Source organism: Halyomorpha halys, unplaced genomic scaffold (assembly GCF_000696795.3).
Source record: "Halyomorpha halys isolate HHAL.00 unplaced genomic scaffold, Hhal_1.1 Scaffold111.1, whole genome shotgun sequence".
Taxonomy (NCBI): domain Eukaryota; kingdom Metazoa; phylum Arthropoda; class Insecta; order Hemiptera; family Pentatomidae; genus Halyomorpha; species Halyomorpha halys.
This window is the reverse complement of record NW_027109684.1, coordinates 1417263-1441915: the sequence shown is the minus strand read 5'-3', so window position 1 is coordinate 1441915 and position 24653 is coordinate 1417263. Positions and strand designations below refer to the sequence as shown.

Sequence of the window (24653 nt, the reverse complement as noted above, 5' to 3'; positions counted from 1 at the left end):
TTTAAAAATTTCATAGGTTCTTCAATAAGGACTTCGTTTTTATTATTTTTGATCCTTTTTACAAAATAAAAATTATTTCTCAAAAAAAAATTCACAATTCGCATAAGATCTTCATGTATTTCACTATTAGTTATGAACATCATCCTTTATGTCAGTAGGGATGTTTCTAAAAATAGAAATGTCAACTTTAGTGATACGGGAGTATTCCATCAAAAGAATATGTTGCCATGAATGAAGTCAGAAATAAATTAATGATTATTTTAAATGGAGTTGGTAAACCAATAACTTATTCGAAACTTTATCACTGGAAAATTTCTCATTACCCTACTTCTATTGATATTTTCAATTTATGAACCTACAGAAGAAAATTTCATGAAACCAAAGTAATAATTCTGTACGAGAATGGAAAATACTAATATTGGAAGAAGATAAACGTTGGTTAACAATAAATAGTTTTCTTTTAATATTTTGATACCTTTATTGACCGCCACCCGGACTTCTTCCAATCGACAATACAAGTAATTATCTGCTATTCCCTTGTAAGAAAAATGATCTTCAAATTCAAAACTTTGAATAATATAATTAACAATTTTCATTAGCTTTTGTTATTCATATTAGAAACATTTTTTTAATTTAATTAAATATATTTTTTTCATAAACTTTTAGAATTCAGATTGGTAGGTCACTACCGTTCGGTTGCATTTGTCTGTTTTCAGGAAAAATTTGGCATTCCATCTAAGGTTGGCAGCTAAACTCTTTTTCCTCGCTTTAAAATTTGAACCAAGCTCTAAAAAGTGATTAGATCTCTATTAGGGGGTATTCATGATCTTCAGGTTAACATGTTAAAGCGTGTTAAATGGAGAAACATTTCCTTCTTTTACCGTGTTAAAACGATATAACATGATTCAGAGTCTGTTACTAGGTCCGTTTAATGGAGAATGACGTCACGCAACAGACCAGCTTTTGTCACCGTTTAATTTAAATTTAACATTTAACATGACTTTAAATAGGGCTGCTTACAATCCTATACTTATAACATTTAACATGGTAAAACATTTTACATTTGGCACATTATGAATACCCCTATTCTGTGTTGTACACTGTTCTTTATGATTCCAAGAAACCACATTAAAAATTGGGAATTTTTCGGAGATGGTTCACTCACTGGACATTTTATGCCAGGAAATGAATTCTTTTATAATCGCCTATATAGATATGTAAGAATAATACCCAGTCATACAACTTTATTTTATAAAACTTTTGCATTCTCCAGTCACTTGTAACCATTTGTCTAGTCCAATAATGTTGATTTTCCTTCCTATTCTGGGATAGTAAAAAAAAAATTTCAAAAATGGTAATCATTTTGTAAATCTATTACGAACAACCACAATTTATTTCTTGTTCTAATAGTAAATTAATTTGTAGATTTAACTGCATATCGAAACTTTGCTTTTAAATAGTGACAGATCTAACAAAAATAGGCTATTTTTTTGTGTATTTCACAAATTCCAATGATTATACTGTTGATTAGGGTTCCTTTATGACAATTCTAATAGGGACAGTCTATAGGAATATCAGTTGAGAAAGTAACTCCAATCTATGGTATTATATTTGGAATATGTTCAATTCAAAATAAAATTGTAATTTTTTTTTTTAAGTTGTGCAACTATCAAAGCTAAGCAGCAATATTCGTTGTGATATTTTTTATTGGTTTTAAAACTTTTTTTTCATGAGGATTATCTACGCCAACTATACCACACAATTCCATGGTTAATCAGGATAGACAGTATATGTCCTCCAGCCTTGAAGCACCTAGGCCAATTCCTGAAACTGATATGCAGCTGGATTCCGTTATAAGCTGCTGGTTATGTAAAATAACAATGACCGGGGACTTTCTTTCAGATCAAGGCTACATTACCTCACACTCATTACAACTACCTGTTTTTATATTGATTAAATACTTTGTATTTCATTAGTTTATCTTTGAAATTTTTTTCTGTACTGTACTTATTAAAATTAAAAATGAAGCAGTTTCTCTTAACGTAATAACCTATCAAAAATATTTTTCATATTAGTTTTAAAACTGAAACAGAAATGAAATTTAATCATGATTTTCATTGACTCTGAACGGAACAAAATAAATGGACAAATAGGAGATGGGATTTAAGGGTGGAAAGAAAGTGCTCATTGCGTACTGTAGGTGGAATAAAATTCCACAATGAAGCATCCAAAATATAGAATCTGTCAAATGCAGATATTTTATGAAAAATTTTGCAAAGATAGGAAGGACAGAGAGTTTGCATATATTGTAAAAGAGAATGTCGGATTTTAACTACAATTGGGGTGATAGAAAACCTCTTCCACTCGGCGTAGGATAGTGAATTATAACTAATTCTGGGTATTACGAAAATATATCGAAGAAAACAATTCATTACAGTTGATAATAGGATGGTACGGATCAAATGGAACTCAAAATAATAATTTAAAAAAAATTATTGAAAATGAATATTTCAATCCAAATTACAGGCTTTCATTAGGACTTGTTTGGAAATGATAACGAATGGGGGAGTTTTAGGTAAGGTAGTTATGTAAAAAGAGGAAAGAGAGCGCTAAGGGACACATATGAAAGAGGATTATTATGAATTACATGCATTAAGCATTATTAGGAAGGAGGTAATTAGGTGTAACTAAGATATGAGAAATGTTGGAGAAGTGTTATTGAACCCATTAAATAACACGACTGAATGTGTATTGGCTTGGGGGCTTCGAATGAGCTATATCATACTGAACTGTGATTCCATCTACCTTTATGAGATTTCAATAAATTTATTCATAATAAAATCACATTTACTAATTCCTTATTTATAATTTATTCATCTAAATGGGTATCTAAGTGAAACATAAGAGCAATGAAGTTTGAAGTAAATGTTGCTCTACAAATAGGACAACTATAAGTTATTATATTTTTATTAGCCAACCATTTTTGATAATCTACATCATTTTGAAGATTTATTTTGTCATCAATTCTGTCGGTGTCATTGTTTGGTTTTACAGTAAATTTCATAGGGAGGATATCACTTTCTTTCACTATACAGAGGTCAGGATCAAATGATTTCTGATGATTTATCCACCCATGCTCTAAAAAATATTTTCTAGAGCTATAATCATTTTTACAAACAGGACAAATATATTTCCTCTTTTCGTGCATATGTTGAATATGATATTGCATTGTATCAAAACGACGAAAGGTTTCGTCACAAAACCTGCATTCAAATGGCTCTTCACCATTATGAAAGCGTTCGTGAACTTTCAATGTTGCAAATGAAGTAAATATCTTATCACAAACACAGCATGTTATTCGCTTAGTCGTATGCTTTATCATGAAATGTCTATTTAGCATCCCTGTCGATCTGAAAGATTCGAAGCATATTGAACATTTGACAGGGTGGTGTTCTTTATAAAAGTGTTCTTTTAGATGGCATCTATAAACAAATTTTTTTTTACATTTTACACACTCTACAGGCTTCTGGAATTTTAGCTTTATCATATGTCTTTCGAGCCATTTACTTGATGAAAAGTTTTGTTTGCAATGCACACATTGGAAATTCAAGTTGTGTTTAGCTATGTGTTCCTTTATTTTTAACTTCCTGACACGCTTATTACATATTGTGCACTTCTCTAGTATACAACTGGAAAACTGATGATGTTGCTTCAGTCTGTAAGCGTTTGGAAACTGCTTCAAACAATGTTCACATTCATTATTTCGCAGAGCTTTATGACGTGCAGCGTGGTCAAAGAATATGTTAGGACGTACAAATTGTCCACACTCTTCGCATAGATATCCATCGATGCGATGTTCCTTACCGTGAATTTTAAACGCTCTCCAACTAAGAAATTCTCCTCCACAAATTTGACATGTGAATAACTGAATAATCTTTTCGCCCTTGCTGCATTCCTCTTTGAAAACCTTATGGCAAATGGATTGAAAGTCATCCAGATTATTAGCATACAAAGTGGTAAGAGGTACTTCGCTGTAAACCTGTAATACCATTGTGTATTAGACACTTGTGTATATGCATTAATAATATTTAAATTTTATAATATTTTCTTAGGATTATCACATAATTAATAGGTTGAAAGTATTTATATTGTAATTAGAAAAAGTATACAATTTTTTACTTTAATTTCAGAAATGTTTTGAAAATTGATCTACGTTCGAAGATGATTCTTACTAACAACTTAAAAACGAATTTAATTAACTTCATATCGAGTGCTAATAAGCGTCTATAGGTCTAATAGTTTCTGATATTTTGAACTTTATTGCCGAGGTACTGTTTAGAAAGTCATGGCACAGATTGAAGAGGTGATGTACTTTACATCACAGGGCCTCGACAATATTCAATAGATGAGGTGTGCTGGAGAAGAGGTGAATAGATGAGGTGTGCTGGAGAAGAGGTGAATAGATAACAAGATCGACCAGTTTTACAGGTATTCGCTGTAAATCCCCACCATATGGAAAATCCACCCTGTAAGTTTTTATTTACGGCAGTAACCAAGGGGTTGGCAAGTCCAGCTTTGGGCTCTTGCAGAAACGGATAGTACTCTGTAACATATTCGCTCACAGTCAAAGGTGTAGCCAATTCTACAAGTAAATTCTAGTGAAAGGAAAAAAGGTGAAGGAAGGTGTAGAAATCCAAAGAAGGAAGAGTACAATATTAATACATTACACATTATAAAAATTAGAGCTAAAGTGTTCTAGTTCACTAATGTATATTACAATTACAACCTCCTTAGGAGATTGATTCTTAAACCATCAATAGATGCTACGTATCAGACGTTAACTTTTAGTGGATCAGAAAATTCTATAGTACTATTTATTGATTCAAATAATAGATTTCTTAATACAGCGATGTAATAAATGGATATACACGTGTTTCACAATTATTACAAATTAATGCGCGACCAAATTTTGGCTGAATACCTAAGTGACTCACGTCTGAGCAGTTAGGTCGCGCAAGGTTGACCTATACCGATAATAGGTTTTCTGCAGATAGTATCAGTGTTGGATAACAACGTTGCATAATGTGTTTATATATTAAATTGACAACTCATTATTATCCGATGTTTTAAATGAAATCATGGTTAATAAAATGGCATGATAATCAGAAAACATGTTTTAGGAAAATATCGATGCATTGCTATATTAGTGTCACAGATGACAAAAAAGTTCTTTTTTTAACTCTGTATTTGATGTATTCCATTTATAAAACCAAGTGGCCTTTGATACAGTATGTAGCCTATGTAAACAAAGTAAGGGGACAATACTATCTTTGGAAAACGTTCATTTCTAAATACAATTATAGCTTTTTTATCAGATGTGCTTCTATTCAAGCAAATCAGCGATATTATGTCCCTCTTATATAAATTCTGTTGTAATACAGTGGGTAAAATAATTAATCACACTTAGTTTTTCAGAGAAAAAATATATTTAATAATTTTTAGTGCGTAAATTGTCTGATTATCATAATAAAGAGTATTATTTCTCATTAATTTTTAAAATTGAAGTAATCTCACAACCAAATTAATAACAAAAATTTCTAAACTTACTGTGCAAAAAAATTATTTGTATAATTGTGGTAATAATAAACTGTTAGTTTGTTATGAACTCTTAGTTTTCACTAATTTATTATTAAAAATAAGAGTAATGGATTCAATATGTAATACTTAATCTCATAACTAACTAATAAATATTTAAAATTATTTGTTATTAATATATTTTTTGGATGATATCCAATCAGGACTCAACACTTCTATGGAAGTACAAGCAATCTATTTGTAATCACATTTGATGTTAAACATAATTGGCCCTACTTGATTATGCTGGAATACATACATATTAAATCCAATAAACAATATTCTTTGCATATGAAGAAAATGTAGGCAAACAAGAATCTCCAGCGGGTTATGTCACAAAATAGAACTTTGTACATGGTAAATGGAATAAATGATTATATTCTGGTATATTTTTTGAGTCTAGTGTTTGGTATCAATATTCAAGTTCAGCGAGTCAATTATAATGGGTGACCTTCCTTAAAAACCTAATTTATGTGAAGACACAGCTTATTTCATGCAGTGGGTTAAGCAATTTCACACTAGATCAAACATCAATTAATAGTTTCTATAATAAACTGACAAAAATATTAATATTTATTGAATAATTATCATTTCCCAAATCTTAAAGTTTTCAATTGATTGAAAGGTTTAACTAGAAAACTCACATTCTCCACTTCAGCAAATTTTATATACATTAATAGAAATTTTTAAACTTGTACTTTTTTCTTTTGAAAATTGAATAAAGTCACACATAAAATTAAAAAAAAAAATAATCAGAGATTTTTCAAGTTTACTATACAATTTTCTGAAGTGGAGAATATGACTTGTAGTAAGAAATTTTCAAAATTTCAAATTTAAATCTATCCTTAATGCCATCACAAACCCTTGTCATACAGTCTACAAAAACTCTAAATATCGCTACTTTTTTTAAATTTTTTTATTTATAATCTTAAACTTTCTTGAGACTGGCTAATTATGTTTAAATAAATAAAATTGTATCCATTTTTGTTCGAAACGTCAGACTTATAAGTAGACCAAAAATGTTTTGAGACTAAAATAGATAAAATTTAAAAAATTCTAATTATTTAAACAAAGTTTTTTTTCTTATTTTGTTCAGTGGACTATTAGATAATGTAGCTACTTTAACATAAGTTTTTGATTTTTTTTCCCAGAAATTTTCCAGCATCAAGCAGTTACAAGGGAGAGCCATGACTCCTCTTGGAGAAACGTATCTACCAGCATTGGGCAAAAAGTAATTTTAGTTACTAATTACAGTAAAATGTAGTTGAAATTATATATAAGAAGATGGTCAGGGGTGTGGTCAAAAGAGAAACTATTTATTTTCTGACGTTTCGCTCCCCTTTTCAGGGCTAAAAAGATACAAAAAAAAACTGAGAATATTACAACAATAAGATACAATAAGCCAATTTAAGCTAGGATAAATATTATGTAAAAATAAAGCGATAAGAAATTACATATAAATAAAAGGAAGGAAGACGTAAAATAGTATCAAAATAAAATAAAATTGAATAAACAATGATAAGAATAATATAATAAGTAACAATGGTTAGAGTAAAAATTACATTTAAAAATTTTTGAAAAATACGTAAAATATACAATTAAATAAGAGCAGGAGACGAACAAAAAAAAAAAAAAAAAAAATAGAGATTAAATAAACGTCTTGAAAGAATAATTATAAATAAAAAAATAATAATGATATAAAATGATAATAAATGAGCAAAGAACAAGTCAGGACCAACTACCTGTTCAAAGGTAAAGGTTGAACAGTTGTTGAAATTACTTTTTTAAACTTTTAATTGCAGTTTTGGACAATTATTACAATTACAGTGGAGCATAAAGAAGATGATACAATCAAAATTGTGATTTAATTTCCTAGTTTCAAATTACACAGTGATTAGAAAGTAATTATAATTATTTTTTGCCCAACTCAGCTATCCACCCAAGGTTAGAGTTGCTCAAAAGATGAAATCTAGCTTAAATAAAATAATATTTTTAAATACTAATTGTTTTATTTTGGTATGTAATTATAACTACTACTAACGGGTTGTTTCCTCTTAAGCCATGGTGGAATCAAGCTCAATTACAGTAAAAATATTAAACAGTTTTAAATTGTAGAAACATTTCTATAGATGCATTTTATACTACCTTTTATATAACAGAATATAAATGCGATATAGAACTGATTTGCACAATTCAGTTTGTAACAGCATGGAACCATTTTTTTTTTTTTTTTACTAAATGTTGAGTTATATAACATTATTTTATTTTAGCATTTCTATTACAGTAGAAAAAGCTTACGAACACAATAAATAATAAATATTGATTAATATATTGAATTTAGAAAAATAAGTCATTTTATAAGAAACAAATTATATTGATATTCAGTGAGTATCTGCAGTCGTCTGATGCAATGGAAAGACAAAATATACAAGGTGCTTAAGTATCTCTAGATGATTAAAGACATTACGAGATGCTATGATAATTTATTGTGGGACCAATAATGATTTAAAACTTTAAACTAAAAAAAAATAATACAAAATTTAAAAGCACATAACAGTAAATGATGGTGAATTATGAAAATGCAAAAACATACCTTCAATTGGGTTTGTGAGAACAACTGGTAAGTCACTTTCCATTTGTTGTGGTAAATCAAATGTTTAATAAATGTACTTAAATTATATATGTATATTACACATATCTCATTTAGTTAATTGGAGAAGATGATTGGGGGTGTGGTCAGCACAAAGAAAAGTAATTAATACCATTTTCATTCTCACCGGCTCCATTAAGAATTAGTTGGACAAGCAATGTCATTAGTCCCAAGGTGTTTGAATTTTGTGAAATGCTGACAGATTAGTAAGTTAACTTTGTTTTGGAAAATTATTTATTTAGTGTTAATATAATTTATAGTCTTATTTTAATGAAACTACTTACATCACATTTTGGCAAAGGAACATCTTCAGCTGTAGGCCATTTAAGACCAAATAAATCGATCAATAACTTTATTTCATTTTTAAATTCCCAGGTATAAAGTGATGATATAAACTTCTTAATTGTGGAGTTAGAGATATTCTTTAAAAACACAATGATATCAAATTGATTTTCTTTTACATCATTACAAGTACTAAGAAAATTCAGTAACTGAATACATAGGAAAGGAAAAATATAACATCTATTTTCAGTCCATATATAGACATAATGTTGTGAATTAGTTTTCTTAATTTTATCAATAATATCAGGCTTTGAATTTCCCGGAGGTTTAACTAATCTAAAATCATTTTCTTCATTCCAATTACGTCTCTTTCTTGAAAGTTTACATTTTTCTAAAAATCTTTCCATTCCTAATAAATTGGCTACTTCAGTTAGTTCATGGGAAGTAGATTCTGCAAAAGTAACTTGACCAAAGTAACTTAGTTCCAATGTTAGGGCTATAATTTTTTCATTCAATGGAAGGAATAATAAAACTGGATTGGTTTCCTTAATTCTATTTTTAAAGCAGTGAAGAAACCTTTTGCTATAGACTGCCATGATGCTACTGTGAACAGGTAAACATTTCATTTCCATAGCCACTATATTCAAATCACAATTAATATCATTTTTTCTAATGTGACATAGGTAATTGAGTAATTTTTGTTTGTGATGCATCAGATAAATAAAGTAATCAGAACCTCTTTCATCGTAAACCGAAATTTGTGATATCTTCAATGAATTTGCTAAATCCATAAATTGTGGCAAAGCTGTAACTGGAACTATACATTTTCCAATATATAAAAGAGTTAAAACACATTCTATCATATCTACTGCGTGATGTAACAACATGGTTTTCTCAAATTTGTTACAGTTTTCTGTATCTTTTTCACACTCTGACAATTCACAAAAACATTGAAGAATAATACCATGAACTTTCTTCTCAAAACTGACATCTTTATCAGTTATTACTTTGATGTCAGTAGTATATCCATTCTCCATCAATTCCCAAAAAGTTTCCTTAAGATAGTTGTACTGATTTTCATCGATAATGTGTTTTGTAGTTGAAAGATCATTTTCAGTAGCCATTAACCTATATCCTGTAAAGTTGAAAAAAAAAAAAATGACTAGTAGAAACAGTAAAATAACCTTTATGTTACTACTAGCTGTACTCTGTGGTTTCATCCTTATTATATTATAACAGTTTCTTTTCATGAAAATGATGAGTACATAACAAAGTACATTTAATTAACTGATTAAAATCTGAAGTGTATGTATAAAACAAATTGAATAATCACTTTAAAAAAATTTACCTTGATCAAAAGTGTCTGTAAATTGCCCAAGAGAAAAAGTTTTTTTTTAAAGTCGACGTAAGTCTTACTGCATAAATAAAGCATTAAAAATAGACAAATGATCTATCAAAGACACATGAAGTTTTTCTCATCACATCGGTAACTCTGAACAATGTTTATAAGCATTATATAATAGTATAATGCATACCATAGGTGGACTGTAGAAGGGTCCGGCAACAAATATTTCTATGATGACATATTAATTACTTAAGACTATTTTACTAATGATTTGATTTTTAGGTTCTAGCTGAATGGTTTGAACAGGTAAATATACAATAAAATTGACTCAAAATGCACCATTAACCAATACAATATTTAAATATTTTCCAGTGCTACTTCTGCAGATGGAAATGGGGGTGAACTACATTTGGTTTCATTTCTGGCTTAGAAGTCTAAAGACTTGCGTGAGCTGCATACCTCTGGTATTGATAGATAAAAATAATAAGGATTCCCATGTCAACTTACACAGAATATTCTATCGTTTTCCCAAATTATAATTCACTGTAAATGTAAATATTGGTCCAATCAAGACTTGGTTTTTGTTTGTCTGGTTGAGAATTTAATTACATTTCCCATGAGGAGTGATTGAGTACCAGAAAATATATAATTTTCAAGCTATCCATTTATAACAGGCATTTTTTCAAACCTAGCCTTGTTGCATATCCATAGCTGTAGAAGAACCACTTTTTAAAATTTCAGCTTCATGGGAATTGCAATGGAAAGATAACGAGCACATAATAAATGGTTAAATTATGGGCGTTGATGACCTCTGGGTTTTAGGCCCTAAAGCCTCAATGAACGACAATATCTAAATGGTTAATGCTCTGTTCCGATTATTATCGTGATGCTATATATTCTAAAACCTTCCCCAATTAACGGTTCATCTAACACAGAAGAAAAGTGAAAACATAATAGATATCCATTAATTTTATATCAAGGAAAATACCTATAAGACAATTTTTGCTGACGTTTGTGAAGTACTAACTAACCATTAAAACTTAAAATGATAAAGATAAAACAATATCAGTTGTTATCCCCATGGAGCTAATCCAACACTGGCAAATCAAGTGGTCCAACACTGGTAGTCAATCACCTCAAAAAAACAAATACACTTTGTGAGAACATCCTTTGATGTATTGGTAATTCAACAATTTTTTTTTTTCATTTGGTAACCAAATGGTGGCCACTTTTACTTAAGTTTTTCAATATTTTTTTGAGTTTGTACATGCATGAATTTCTAAATTATAGAAGACTGGATAATACTGACAAAACTAAGGGGTACACCAACAAATCGCGTGTCCAATTATTACTAAAAATATACCTTAAAAATAACAAAATATGGCCTGTTTGGGAATCGGATGCAATAATAGTACATTTTTTTTTAGGTGGTTAAGCAACATTTAATTTTTTTTTTCTGGATCGCTTAATAATTTAATAATCCAATAATTAAATACAGTGGACACAGGTGGATTCATTGCAAGTTAACAATTCAATAACTAAAAAAAATGTTATAATTAAAGAATTGATATTAAATAATAATCCAGTTGTTATTCTTGATTCTTGTATACTACCATATTATGCTCTACATTCAGCAACTAATGAAAATGTAATAAATTATAAAATACATGCAAATTGTAGAAACATAAGGATTCTGTATACAATCCAGAACTAATCATTATTATATTATAGATAAGGTAAAATGAATCAGTACATATCATAAAAATATTATATATTTACATTGAAAAACTAAATGTTATACATGTATATAATTATAAAACAAAAATTTTAATTACAAAACATACAGTTTAAACAACAAATTAGTAAAAATCACTTAGCCTCATCTAATGCCTTAAGTAGACTTATTTCTTTTTTCTTATTCCAATCTTTAATTGCATCCTCTATCATCTTCTTATGCTTTGTACTTTCTGGTGGATATGTTTCCTGTTTAATTTTAGTAACCCATTCTTCAAAATATTCTGGTTGGTTGAAATAATGAAATAAACCAACAGGGAAGGCCATGTAAATCACCATTTTCCCTACTTCCAATTTCCAACCTCCCATTTTTTAATCTTTTTTTTTTTAGACAGTTAAGAGAGTACAAATATAGCTAAATTCTGTTTACCTAAGAAAAACAAATAATTTAAATTACTACTAAACCTTCAAACCAAATAAAATAAAAATATTTTTTAATTTCTAATATGGTGAGAATAAGGTTGACCATAGATAAATATAAGCAGAAGTTGTTCAGAGATTATAGTCAATATTGAGCAGAACCAATCATTGAAACTTATTTTTATTAAATTACAAAGTTTCAGTTCCTAGAAACTTGTACTGTAAAAGGCCAAAATTTTGTAATTCAATAAAAATAAATTCCACATATAGGTTTTTCTCTCTCTTGACTGCACTCTCTCTCGCATAATACACATAATATACAATCCAAACAGTCTCTGGGTTTGAGCAAGCAGTGAGTGATTCTGAACTAGGAATCGTTCGAGCAAAACAAAACAATTCATAAATCCTGAATTTGGTGTTAAGGGTCCTTCACACAGTAAATAATGAATTTCATCAATGTATTAATTATCTGAGGGGTAGATTTAAGCTTTTCTAAAATTAATGAAGGAATGTCAGTATTATTTCAGTTTAAGAGGTGTATTGAACAATAATATAACAGTTGGGCAATTAAATTTAAACTAATAAATTAGTACCCAGGTTAGTAGAAATTATTGTTTATGGGTGGGCATGTAATAAATAGAAGTTAAATTTTACAATAAAACAGGCAGATAATTTTTATTTAAGATATTTCAAGTAACTTAAAAAAGTTGTAATAACAAAAAAAAATTCTAAAAATAGAATATTAATGAAGATCATCTATTTGGTAGTGAAAACAATATTGTTAAACAGTGTTGGTTTGATAATATTAAAATATCCTCATTTAAATACGAGGGAAAATAATTCAAAAAAGTAATATAAAATAACAAAAACTTAGCACATAATCCTATTTTAACAAACCCTAATACCTAACAATAATAAACTTGAATTATTAAATTTTTTACACAATGATTTTCCACTAACTTAACATCATTTAGTGGATACTTATAGTTGGTATCTACTTAAAAAATATATTAATTTGAAATTATATTTACATAAAAAAAAAAACTCGGGAACAGTGAGTCTTGAAAAGCTATATATGTCTTCAGAGAAAGTAAGATGGGAACTAACACAATATTAAAACAGTAATCTTGACACTTGTGAGGAGAACTTTTAGTAATATTGTTTCAATAATAGTTAAGGGGCCTTTACCTAGTTTAAGATTTGTCATTGGAACAAATTTAAATATTATAGTGCATTCATAGAACAATAGAATGAATATTAACATAAAACTAAAAATAAATAAATAGACATTAACTGTTTCGGAGAGGGCAAAGTAACTTTCTGAGCAAGTTAAAATCTTAAAAGTAACAGTAACTCTGGATGTTACAAATGATCGTGACGATTTATTTACCTTTATTACGCCGGTTTACACAGTTGAATTGTTTTTATCTTCAAAATATTGTAGTGAAATAAGAATTAAAATAATATATTTAGAAGAACACAACCAACCCAAGTAATAATCACAAAAACACAAAAATCATATGGGATAACCCTAAGTTACCTGCACATAAATGTAAAACTGGTAGGAAAATATATATTTTTAAAATTACCAAGGTTAAAATTTGCGAGTCAGGGAAATTATTGTTAACTTAAAATAAAAATAAAACTCTCATCCAGATAAGATAAGAATATAATGCACACAAATTAAGATGCAGACGTAATAACATTGTAACAGTTTAAAACCTCCAAAACTCAAACAGTTAGTGTGCACAGGATGTTTCTGTACTTATTTTAGTATTGATGTTTTAAAACTTTCATAGAGATTCTCTCCTTTCTATGATCCCACGATAATGCTCTGTGCCAGTAATTAGAACAATAACTATTTATATGAGTAAATGATAAAATGGAAGATCCTCAGAATAAAGAATGCCAAAATACTGCTGTTAATCAAGAATATCTCAATTCCTTGCTGGAAATGGGCATTCCTGAAGACATAGCCATCCAAGTTCGTTCAGAATTATGTCATTATAGAAGTTTTGGATGATCGTATCGGTTTATTAAATTAGCTTATATAGATGTTTTTTTTAGGCTTTGAATATAACAAATAATGAGTCATTAGAAATAGCTGCTACCCAGGCTTTGGAATTAATGGATGGCGGTAGTGATGATAACTGGGAAGACATATGTGAAAGCTTTAAAATGGTATTTGTCATCAACTCTGAGCTTGGAATGGGAGTTGGAAAAACAGCAGCACAGGTTTGTTGGTTAACTGTTTTATTTGTGATGGAAAATTTCATATTAGTATAAACTTGATTGTTTTAGGTAGCTCATGCAGCTGTGGGATTGTATAAGATTTTAATGAACAAACCTGAAGAATGTGCAAAGCTTGATTCCTGGCAAGAAGAAGGGTATGATAATTTATTTCCATTGTTGTCCTTTATACGTTTTTTCGGTTTTTGTACTATTTCAGAAAATAAGCTCCAATGGCTGGAAATTCAAAAACTACCTATACTAATATTATTCCTTTGATCAGGTCACAGCTGTTGACTCTCGTTCGCTATGTTCACGGAGGAACTCCCCCTGTTGTAGCTTGTTTTTTGAACTAGTAACTTCTTTTTTCTGATATTGATTAAAGAGTAGCATATAGGCTGAAATTCCCACTGTTGCCAATTCATAATCTGGAGAATATAAGGAGGGATTCCTAGAGGATGTACTAAAACTCTGTAATTATTTTTCTTACTAGACAAGTTTCGCTAACAAAGAATTCTGCAATTTTTGATTGCAAAATTATATATTTTAGTTCTTTATTTAAAATTAATTGTGTTATACTAATGTTATCGAGAAGTAATGCGATTTTCATATACTTATATAATCAATTATTTTCTCTAACCCAAAAAGAAGTTGTGTTACTATTATTATACCCTACTGTATAAATTAAAAAAAAAATTGATATCCACCTAAAAATAGTTAAATTGTTTTCAAAATCATTATTTATAAAAATACTTTTTTTTTTGTTTCCTACAAAGCTATATATTTATTTAAAGGTTTTAACCTTATGATATTACTTGCTGGTTTGTTGGTTGTCATTGAAGAGAGGCTGAATATCTCCCCATCTACAATTTTCAGATCTGCGAATGAAGTAGACCAACTGACTGTAAAGTATACTGAGGTAAAAACATTCAATATTGTTTGGATAAACGGTTTATATATGACTTCTCATAACACAGCGAATATGTACATAAAGGAAACAAGTTTGGCCCATAATTAAAATTCATAAATCATGTGAATATAATTAGAATATTTAATCCAAAGTTAAGCAATCTTGTTTGTTTCTTGGCACAGGTTAGCTGTATTGATGAATTCTATTTTGACATAACATTTTTTATTGATACAATTTTAGTATCATTTTTGCTTTTGAAATATTCATTCTACATTGAAATTGTAATATATCTTGGATCATATTGCTTCTTGTCACTGAAGTATAAGCTTCGAAGTTTGTTGTTCCCTGCAAAATGAGTTTCATCCAAGAACAGAATGAATTTTGTCAGAAAATAGGACAAAATACATTTTGATTTGAAGTTCCTAAAATAATGTTTCTCTATTTATCATGATTATTCATTCAATTTTTATTGGTTAATAAATTAAGTTAAAGTATGAATCTATATAAAGACATGCATTATTTTGGGAAGTTATTTGTGAAATATTGTATTATTACTTATATTGGTTCTTATATATACTTATTAGTTAGTAAATTATTTGCAAAAGTGTTTCATGACTGTATAAAATGTGATAATTATGAGACTTTAATTACTGGCATCGAAAATGGGAACCGTTAACTGGTTGTTTCAAGGAGAACTTACATATTGATTATAGTTTATAAATACATAAATTTAACATGAACTAATCTTTTAAATCTTTCAAGAAAAAAAAGAATAAAAAGATATTTTATTTACTTTTTATGTGCTGAAATTCATTAATTATATTTTTACTGATGAATTTTCAAACTTGTTTTTTATTTCGTAGGGAAAAGAAAATTGTTCTTCGTGGTACAAATGAAGGACATTTGAAAGAACTGACAACGCTAGCTGCTAGTTATAACATTCCTCATTATGCTGTAAGAGATGCTGGATTAACGGAAATTCCTGCGAATTCATTTACTGTTCTTGGGCTGTTTGGATTAGAAGAAGAAGTGGATAAAGTTACTAAAAAATTGAGGCTGCTTTAGAAAATTACATTCTTTGTAATTGACCCGGCTTGATATCAATGTTTTACAGAGTATAACTTGATCAATAAATTATTTTTCTTATTAAGTAATCTTTTTGTTTTCATTATACATGAATTATTTGTACCCAATTTGTAAATATTCTTTTTAATATAATTTCTTTCATTTATCAAATACTAGGTGCCTTAAAAATAATATTATATGTCTATTTAGTTGTTATTTAAAAAACAATTATTTAGGTTGTAGGTAAGTAGGTATGGCTGATTGGAATGCTTTTTTTATATAGAATTGTTGAGGAATAGGTTCAGTTTTTTTTATTTATGAAAGACAACTGATACTTTTCTAAAGACCTGAACATGAAAACACTAGAGATGAAGAGGAAGACCAATTACAAGATGGCGAGATAAGATATTGCAAAGATTGAGAAAGTGTTGGGCTACTGTGGCCAGGAATAGGGTTCTATGGAGTTATGTAATAAAAAACACATATTAAATTATCTTTTATAGTTAGTTATATTAGGAGTTCAAACAGCGTAGAAAATATTTTATTTAATTATATCTGAAAATTATTATTTGATTTTAAATTAATGCATACATTTAATCGCTGAAGTAGTGTTAATTTTGCAAAGTCTTTATGTTCATAAATCCAATGCTTACCTCCCAAGGGAGAGAGAGGTTTTTGGTTCTGTATAGTATGGAAATAAAGCTGATATTATTATTATAAAATGATGCTTTTGTACACTGAAATTCAGTTACATATCAATGATCAGCTACATTAATTAATATGGTATGTACCACTTTGTTCATTATGGTACAAACAGTTCAAAATCTGCACAAATGGTTTGTGCCTCCCAAAATGATCTACAGTGTAAATGTTATTACAAAAAAAAAACCAAAGAGAATCAATAAGTTAGAAATTACAGGATGTATTCATATCTTGAATAACCTTTAATTTCAATAAACAATAATTTTAAACTTGCATCTTTTATTCTGAAAATGTAATTATAAATTATTCACTCAGCATAACATTTTCAAATATAAAATATAAGTTTAAAAAACTCGTTTTTATTAAAATTATACTATAAGTTTTCATGTTCATGTTATTCTAAAATTTTCCAAAGTAGAGAATGTGAGTTTTGCGGTTATTAGGCCCTTCAAATCTTGTTAAAAATCCTCTTAGATTTCTTGATAAATGTAGTCTAATAACCTGTCAGTCAGACAGATTTTCTCTTAATTTATTTTCTAAAATATTTAATGGTTAGCATTACTTGTTAACATTACTGTTAAAAAGTTAAAAATGTTTGAGAAATTTCCAATACATTTGTTATTGCTTGTTCACTTGGTAGTGAAAGACCTGGCCTGATGTGGCTGGTTGAGGCAGGATAAGAATTAGAATATGCTGGATGCTTGTCCAGGATAGAAGAGAATGGAAAAAGGATAAGAAAGGCCTAGGTTCTTGCAGGAACTAAGACCATTGTGGCCATATGAGTTGAGGCATCACCTGGGGCTGTCTGTAACTCAGGGAATTGAGGCATAGGTATTTGCAACCTAGGGGTAACTGGAGTGGTTCGAATCCTGGAGGGTCGACTTTTATTTCTGTGGTAGTCTCACTAAATGAAATCTTGACCTTTCACCGTGGTGTTAGAATAGAATGGTACCCTGTCAATAACTCCCTATATGTCAGAAGAAAAAATCACCCTAGCAATCTTGATTCTTTGGAGGCACAAATTTCTTTGGGCACATTGACTTTTACTTCGTGGTAACCCTATAGAATGAAAATTCCGACCCTCATACTGGTTAGAATAGGTTGCTTATCTTTAGGATAATTCCTTCCCCTTTCCTTCTTTCCTTATAGAGAAGTTCCTAATTCAATGACTTACCTTCCTCTGAGTTTAGTTGACTCACATTCAGGTATGAGATGACAGAGGGTCAGGATCTCCCCTTCCCTAGATAATTAGAAAACCCGAAAAATTTGAAAATTTGAGGATCTAATTAATCCTACAAAATTTGTATTAAGACATTATTGATCGTGCTCAAAATTATTCATAAATGCTATTTAGAGAGGCCTGTTTTACATCAATGTTTAGGAAAAGAGTAAATTTCAGGGAATGCTTCCCAGTGGTGTATCCAGAAATTTTCTGATTTCTAAGAGGAGGATGGAGGACTGCTCCTGTGTACCAGGTGAATTACATAAACCTAATTGGAAATGTATGGAATATAAATAAATATAGTTAAATAACAAATCTTTAAATCAATTTTATTTGTTAATTAAAGACATCATAATAAAAGCGCATGTTGTAAATAAAAATTGTATGTAATAGAAACAAGTTTTGAAAAAACAAAGGGGGATGCCCCTAGTGGTACTTCACAGACCTATTTTGAAAAATCAGGTCAAAATTGTAGATTTTATCTCTCTTTTCACCCAATAGAGTGTTGGATCCATTCCTCTGCTCATTTTTATTTGATTATGGGACAGTGAAATATCTATTTCGAATCAATATTAATTAAACAATATTTGGATTAAATTCGATTTAGAATTTCAAAAAGGTAGATTTAACCCTTTTGTCTCTAAATTGAACACGCTTTAAACCTCAGTCATTCTTTTAACTTCGATCATACATCAATTCTTCCTACAGCCCCCAACCATAAGAAACGCCTCATTTCGGTATCCAGTCATAATAATTGACAACAGAAATCTGCCAATCATAAAGTTGATTAAGGCTATCTCCCTGAGCTACCGACTTATCTTAAGCCTTATTAAACTTCCATAATTCTTCTTTTACTAAATGTTCTGAATTTTAGAAGTTAACTTTCCTCCCACATCTTTTATCTATTTTACAAATTAGTGCTTATTTATTATTGGTTTTAAATTCACTCATGAAAATAAACATGACTTTTTAATGGCACAGGCTAGTTGTTTAATTTTTTAAAAAATTATTATTTCAGTTTGATACGACTACTAGAAATACCGCTAATAAAACACGAAGTATAATAAGCTGCTTATTGTTAAATGTGCTTTGAGTGTATTTCAATAATTTCAATAAATTATTGAAAATCGAGCATAAACTTAATTATTGTACCTGGATACATACAATACACACAATAAATACGAAAAAGATAAGAGTTGATGAGGTTTGCTATGAGAGCATCAGCCTACTGGGATTGTTTATAAAAATATTAACCACCTCTTCTACGATGGTTGGCTTCTTTAATTTATTTTTACCAAACATTCTGAGATTATTAAAATGGCAAACTGTGAGTAATAATAGAAAGAATATAATCTAAAAAAGTTTTCGTTTCCCCTATTATTTTTAGAGATAAGTATACGACGAATAATTGCGCCATTAAATCTTACCTTTTTTTATCAAAGAATCGACGTGTATCCATTTTATCCCTTCAAATGTGTGGTTGTGATCCGTGAAGATATCAACTCAACAATGTTACCTTCTTAATTATAGTATGATTCCAGAAAGAAATCGTCTATAAAATAAGTTCACTATTTTTTTTTCTTGGGTCCCAAAAATCTAGGGGGGGGGAGCCGGGGCTCCTCCTGCTCTCCCTCTCCCCCCTGCCTAGGCCCATGATTCCAACTGACGCTTATTTATTTACTGTGTTGATCTCATAATCATATTTATTTATTATAATAGTAAGGATTTTGTTCGATGTCTTTTTCGATTAATTATAAACTGGAAGCTTGTTTGAACATTATTTTGGTATTTGTCTGCGAGAATAAAGTGAAACTAACGATATGAACAAGGAAACCGTAGTCTTCCCTTCACTTATAATTTAAAATGATCGGATTTCAAAATTTTCACGAAAACCATTGGTATTACCCCTTCATAATCAATCTGACTGTCCATCTTTGATTTTACTGTCATTCCGACTGTTAAAAACTTGTGCTCTGGACAATTGTCTGATTGGTCCGATTTTAATTGTTACCCTTGTACCTGTAGTTTTGATAGGTAAGAATTGCAATGAGTGTACAACTAAACATATAACAGAAAGTGTAATTAAAATATAAGAAACTTCCAAAGGTTTCCAAAATTTTACTTTTTTTTTTTTTTTTTCCAAAATTTTATTTTTCTGTATAATAGCTAGCTGTATAGGAATTCATTCTTGGCTACTTTATTTTCCATAGAATAAAAATAAATGCAGTGGAACTGGCAATAATCCTGAATTTTAATTCAAACTATCGTAATTACATATAAAATTTAAATATTAATAAATTTTCTAACCAGTTCATAAATTCAAAGATATTTTTTATTTCCAATTTATTATTATGCTTAAAATTAATTCCTGTTCAGAATTCAGTTCTCTCAGGCTGGTGCTTAATTTTTTCTCCTCAAATTTCCAGAAATAGCGTACTTTCATGATTCGGTAATAATGGAAAATGTTACTTATTTTTAATGATTGATATTGTTTTAATTATAGAGTTGGAATAGTCAATTAAATTAAATTAAAATTTAATATAATTCATTATCTCGATTGATTAAAAGTGGTGGCAGTACTGTTACTTTCTGAGCCAATTCCAGTTGCAAGCCACCATATTTTTTTCTACAATGTCTAAAAACTAAATTCTTAATTTTAAGTTCACTGCATTGTTCCACCTAATTAGAGTTTTAGATTAAATGTTAGTGATGGTAATTGTTTAATTTTACTAAAAATACTTAATATTGTAATCCTAGAAGTAAGAAATTGTTTCTTTTATTGGTCTTGTTAGTTAACTAAATTTTTTATTCAGGTTCTGAGTTATAAAATTTAAGGATTTACAATTCTGATCCTTTCTCTCTTTAGAAATCAATATTTATAAATTTTAAGCCAATGTCTCGATACTCAGTATTTTTACAAACATTTCCATTTTCTTGATTTAGCTTCTGTCATATTTTTGTTTTGTCTTTTATTTGTATTAACTTATTAGTTTTTGAAAAAAAAAAATCAAAAATATAGGTAATTTTACTGTTAAAACAACCCTTTAATTTCTAATTTTAAAAAAAACGCATATATTGATAATTATGTATTAGATTTAGGTAAAATTTTACCTCTTAACTAAATCACCTTTTATATGTAGATAGTTGACCATGGATTAATGATTGGAGTAGTTTGTCGGGGGGCTGCGGTCAGCAAAGAACAACATAAATAAACAAAACCATATTTATTTATTTTATGCCGATGTTTCGAGCTGAGTTTCAGGTCGAAACGTTAAATAAGTATGGTTTTGTTTATTTATGTTGTTCTTTGCTGACCGCACCCCCCGACAAACTTCTCAAATCACCTTTAATATTTGCAAGAGATACTTCATATGTTATTCATATGCAAAGCGTTACACAACATAATTTCATTTAATTGTCTTTTTAATTTGGGAATCGCCATTTACAGACAAAGCAATCAAGTCATCAGGTACAAGTTTATCATGTAGTTAATACATTATCATCATTTTCGCCACTTGGAGCCATCCTCAAGACTGACATGCATAATTTATTTGACTAAAAATTATAAATTTAAAAACTTTTTCATAATATTCAATTCAATCTTATTAGTTATGCCTTCCAACTATACTGAGTACATTAAAGAGTAGTAAGAGTTGAAGATGAATTTGATATGACAAATTTTTTTAATTGATGAATTTTAGTGAAATTATTGAAACAAATGATGCGTGATAGTCTTGAGAATGATTCCTAGTTGCTGAAATATTGAGAATGGTGTAAACTAAATAATAAAGTTGCTCCTCGGGTCTAATTGGCTCATATTTCAAGCTCATATGTACCATGGCACCAAAATTCGAAATGAAAACTGGCATTTGCAGAATCTAGAGTAAAGAAACAATTTGAGAATAACAAAGAAGACTCGATTTCTTATTGAAGGTAAATTACTCAGAATGTGAGGATTTTCAAATTATATGAGAAATATTTTATGAATTATTGAATTTTTTTTTATAGATATTACAATTTCTTTTTAAATTTATAACAATTTATGTGGTATTTAATATAATAAATTTATCTACGTTTTATTTTTCTTAGTGCAATAATTATTTTTAGCTCCTAACAAGGTCACATTCATAATTAAACAAGGTTAATTATTAGTTATTATCTCAATGATTTACATCTGATCCTATTGACTATCTTCTTGTAGTCATTCTAACCCTTTCAGTTGCCACAATCGAGTAGGAGGCTCGAAGTATTGAAGAATGTATTCTATGATCTACAGAGATGCAAAACTGAGATACAAAGGACATATAAGACAATATAATATATAAATTAATTAAGTTCCTGTGATTTTAATTATGCTTTTTAATATAAAATTATATTATGCAATGTCATTGAGATAGGGTGAGATATGCTTTCAAACAGAATTTAATTTCATTCAAATGTCAACTGCTTGAAAATACATTCAAAACGAAAAATTGCAATCAAAGATTTTTTTTGTTTATCTATCATTTATTCCAGACTTTTTATTTTTAAATGAGAGAAAGTAAAGTAATTGCCTAAAGGCTCCCGATCTAATTTTTATTGACAGTTGTTGCAATCAGTTGAATAGTCCTTCATTCTCCTTAACTTCAAAACTGTTTCTGATAAAACTTGTTTTACTGATATTTAAGTGATTTACTTTTTTTAAACAATATGAGGTTAAAATTGATTTATTTAGTCATATTTTATTTCTTTACTCTGTGGAATGCATAATTGTCTCTTCCTCCATTGCTTCTTTTGCTTGAATATGATTAAAAATTCAGAAAAAGTGAAATTGAGAGAAAGAATCAATTAGAAGAAAAGAAAATTTGAGTAAAGGAGGAAAGTTCCTGAGGATTTACTGGTTAGAAGAAGTTGAGGACTGGAACATTAACGATGCTGATTGTACTCTATAAATTAAATAGACTTAGTTTTCATAGCACTTAACCTTAATTTATTCTGTATTGTTAGCTTTTATACATAATATGCCTCGTAAAGCACACATGTTGTTTAATAAGGACTTATAAATTTCATAGATTAAGTTCAACTCATATATGAGTATTCTTATTATTCTGGTAGTTTACTATTTAGCTCTTTAAAGAAAAAAAGTTCATTTAGTTTATTTAGTTAATATAGTCAAGCTTAATTAATGTAATTTACTGCCCCCATTAAATTTCTCATAAGTGATTTTGATAAGATTTAGATTAATGTTAAAATAAAATAAAAGTTTAATCTACTGTTTTTTTATACATAATTAATCGCTAGAGTGCAATAGGTCTGATTTAGCCATTTGGTTTAAAATATAAAGAGTAGGTTGTATATAAGCAAAAGAATATTTTATAGGAATACTTCCATCAGTCCAACATTCAGTGATGAATCAGTACCAATTCGCAGAGAATAGAAAAACAAATTTATAAGATAACCAAACTTTTTTCTTCAATGATGTTGAAATATATTTTTATGGCTCTCAGAATTAGTGCAGAATTAGTTCCTTGTTAAGGGAAACCTAAGCAGGACTTTCACATTTAATAAATAAACATCACAGGTAACCTTAAAACACCAAAGGTAGTAAAAGGTAATTCCCAATAGGATTTATTCCTTTTTCACATAATAAAGCATTCACTAATTAATTGTTTTTTTTTTCTATTTTGGAGGGATCGGGGGAAAAAAGCAGGACTATTTGATGAAATAGAATAAAATAAGTTTTATGCAAAAAAAAAACAAAAAAAAACTGTAAAACACCCATCTTTTTTATTGAATATCTTGGTTTTCTAATTTCATTTTGATGTTTTCGTAGTGAAGACTATCTTCCAGCCATCCAGGTGCAATCCTTTTTTTTATATCCTCTACCTTGCCATTTCTGACATACGGAGGGGAAGAGGGGATTTATCTACAGGTAGCCAACCTATTCTAACCATGCCACATCATAGTCATTCTCCCCAATCTAGATTCGAACTGGCAGAGTTGCAGTTACATGGTTGCTAAGGTGATTCCTCATTCCCTCGGCTACAAATGACCCTTTCAGGCAGCAATTAGGCATTAGTCCTTAATGTGGAGAACACTCCCCCTAGCATTTACTCATTATTTTATTTATGTTCTGCATACTACACACTAATTCCCTCATCTCACAGTACGTGTCCTTTTTAAATATTTCCCCATCAATATTAAGTTAAATTTTAAACATATTTCTCTCATGGCACTTATAAATAGGTATAGACCCTGAATATCTCTGCAACATTAAGCTTTGTAGTGTGGACACAAGCACTCAAGAGAAGGAGATCCACATCTTTGAGTGGAAGATACTTTTCCGCCTATTCAAGCCAGGAGTGCCACATATTGCCAGAATGGCGGAAGATGATATTCCAAGAAAGTTGCTTGACAGAAGGCTCTATCAGACAAGAGGAATGCACACCATGACTTAGATCAGAGGATGCTGCCATCTAGG

General features: G+C 29.2%; 3 protein-coding genes across 6 annotated transcripts in view; 1 reads left to right on the top strand and 2 right to left on the bottom strand.

Annotated features, from left to right (window-relative positions):
* Nucleotides 1-36: 36 nt before the first annotated feature.
* Nucleotides 37-13599, bottom strand: LOC112209989 (uncharacterized). Its single transcript, XM_014416109.3, has 3 exons — nucleotides 13456-13599; nucleotides 8569-9701; nucleotides 37-4039 (listed from the first exon to the last, which is right to left on the bottom strand). The coding sequence occupies exons 2-3, from the start codon at nucleotides 9688-9690 to the stop codon at nucleotides 2870-2872; spliced, it is 2292 nt and encodes a 763-aa protein (XP_014271595.1). The 5' UTR covers nucleotides 9691-9701; nucleotides 13456-13599; the 3' UTR covers nucleotides 37-2869.
* LOC106677907 (protein PET100 homolog, mitochondrial) overlaps nucleotides 11666-24653 on the bottom strand; it is a 70341-nt gene continuing 57353 nt past the window's right edge. For 2 of the 4 annotated variants that reach the window (XM_014416115.3, XM_014416113.3), the window contains exon 2: nucleotides 11666-12075. In XM_014416115.3, coding sequence (XP_014271601.1) covers nucleotides 11781-12014 — 234 coding nt within the window. In that variant the 5' untranslated portion in view covers nucleotides 12015-12075 and the 3' untranslated portion in view covers nucleotides 11666-11780. Of the gene's footprint in view, nucleotides 12076-13605; nucleotides 13625-13654; nucleotides 13778-24653 lie in introns of those variants that run through there. The other 2 variants (XM_014416112.2, XM_014416114.3) reach the window with 2 other exon arrangements.
* LOC106677905 (probable peptidyl-tRNA hydrolase 2) lies at nucleotides 13910-16358 on the top strand. Its single transcript, XM_014416111.2, has 4 exons — nucleotides 13910-14049; nucleotides 14133-14300; nucleotides 14367-14452; nucleotides 16068-16358. The coding sequence occupies exons 1-4, from the start codon at nucleotides 13948-13950 to the stop codon at nucleotides 16267-16269; spliced, it is 558 nt and encodes a 185-aa protein (XP_014271597.1). The 5' UTR covers nucleotides 13910-13947; the 3' UTR covers nucleotides 16270-16358.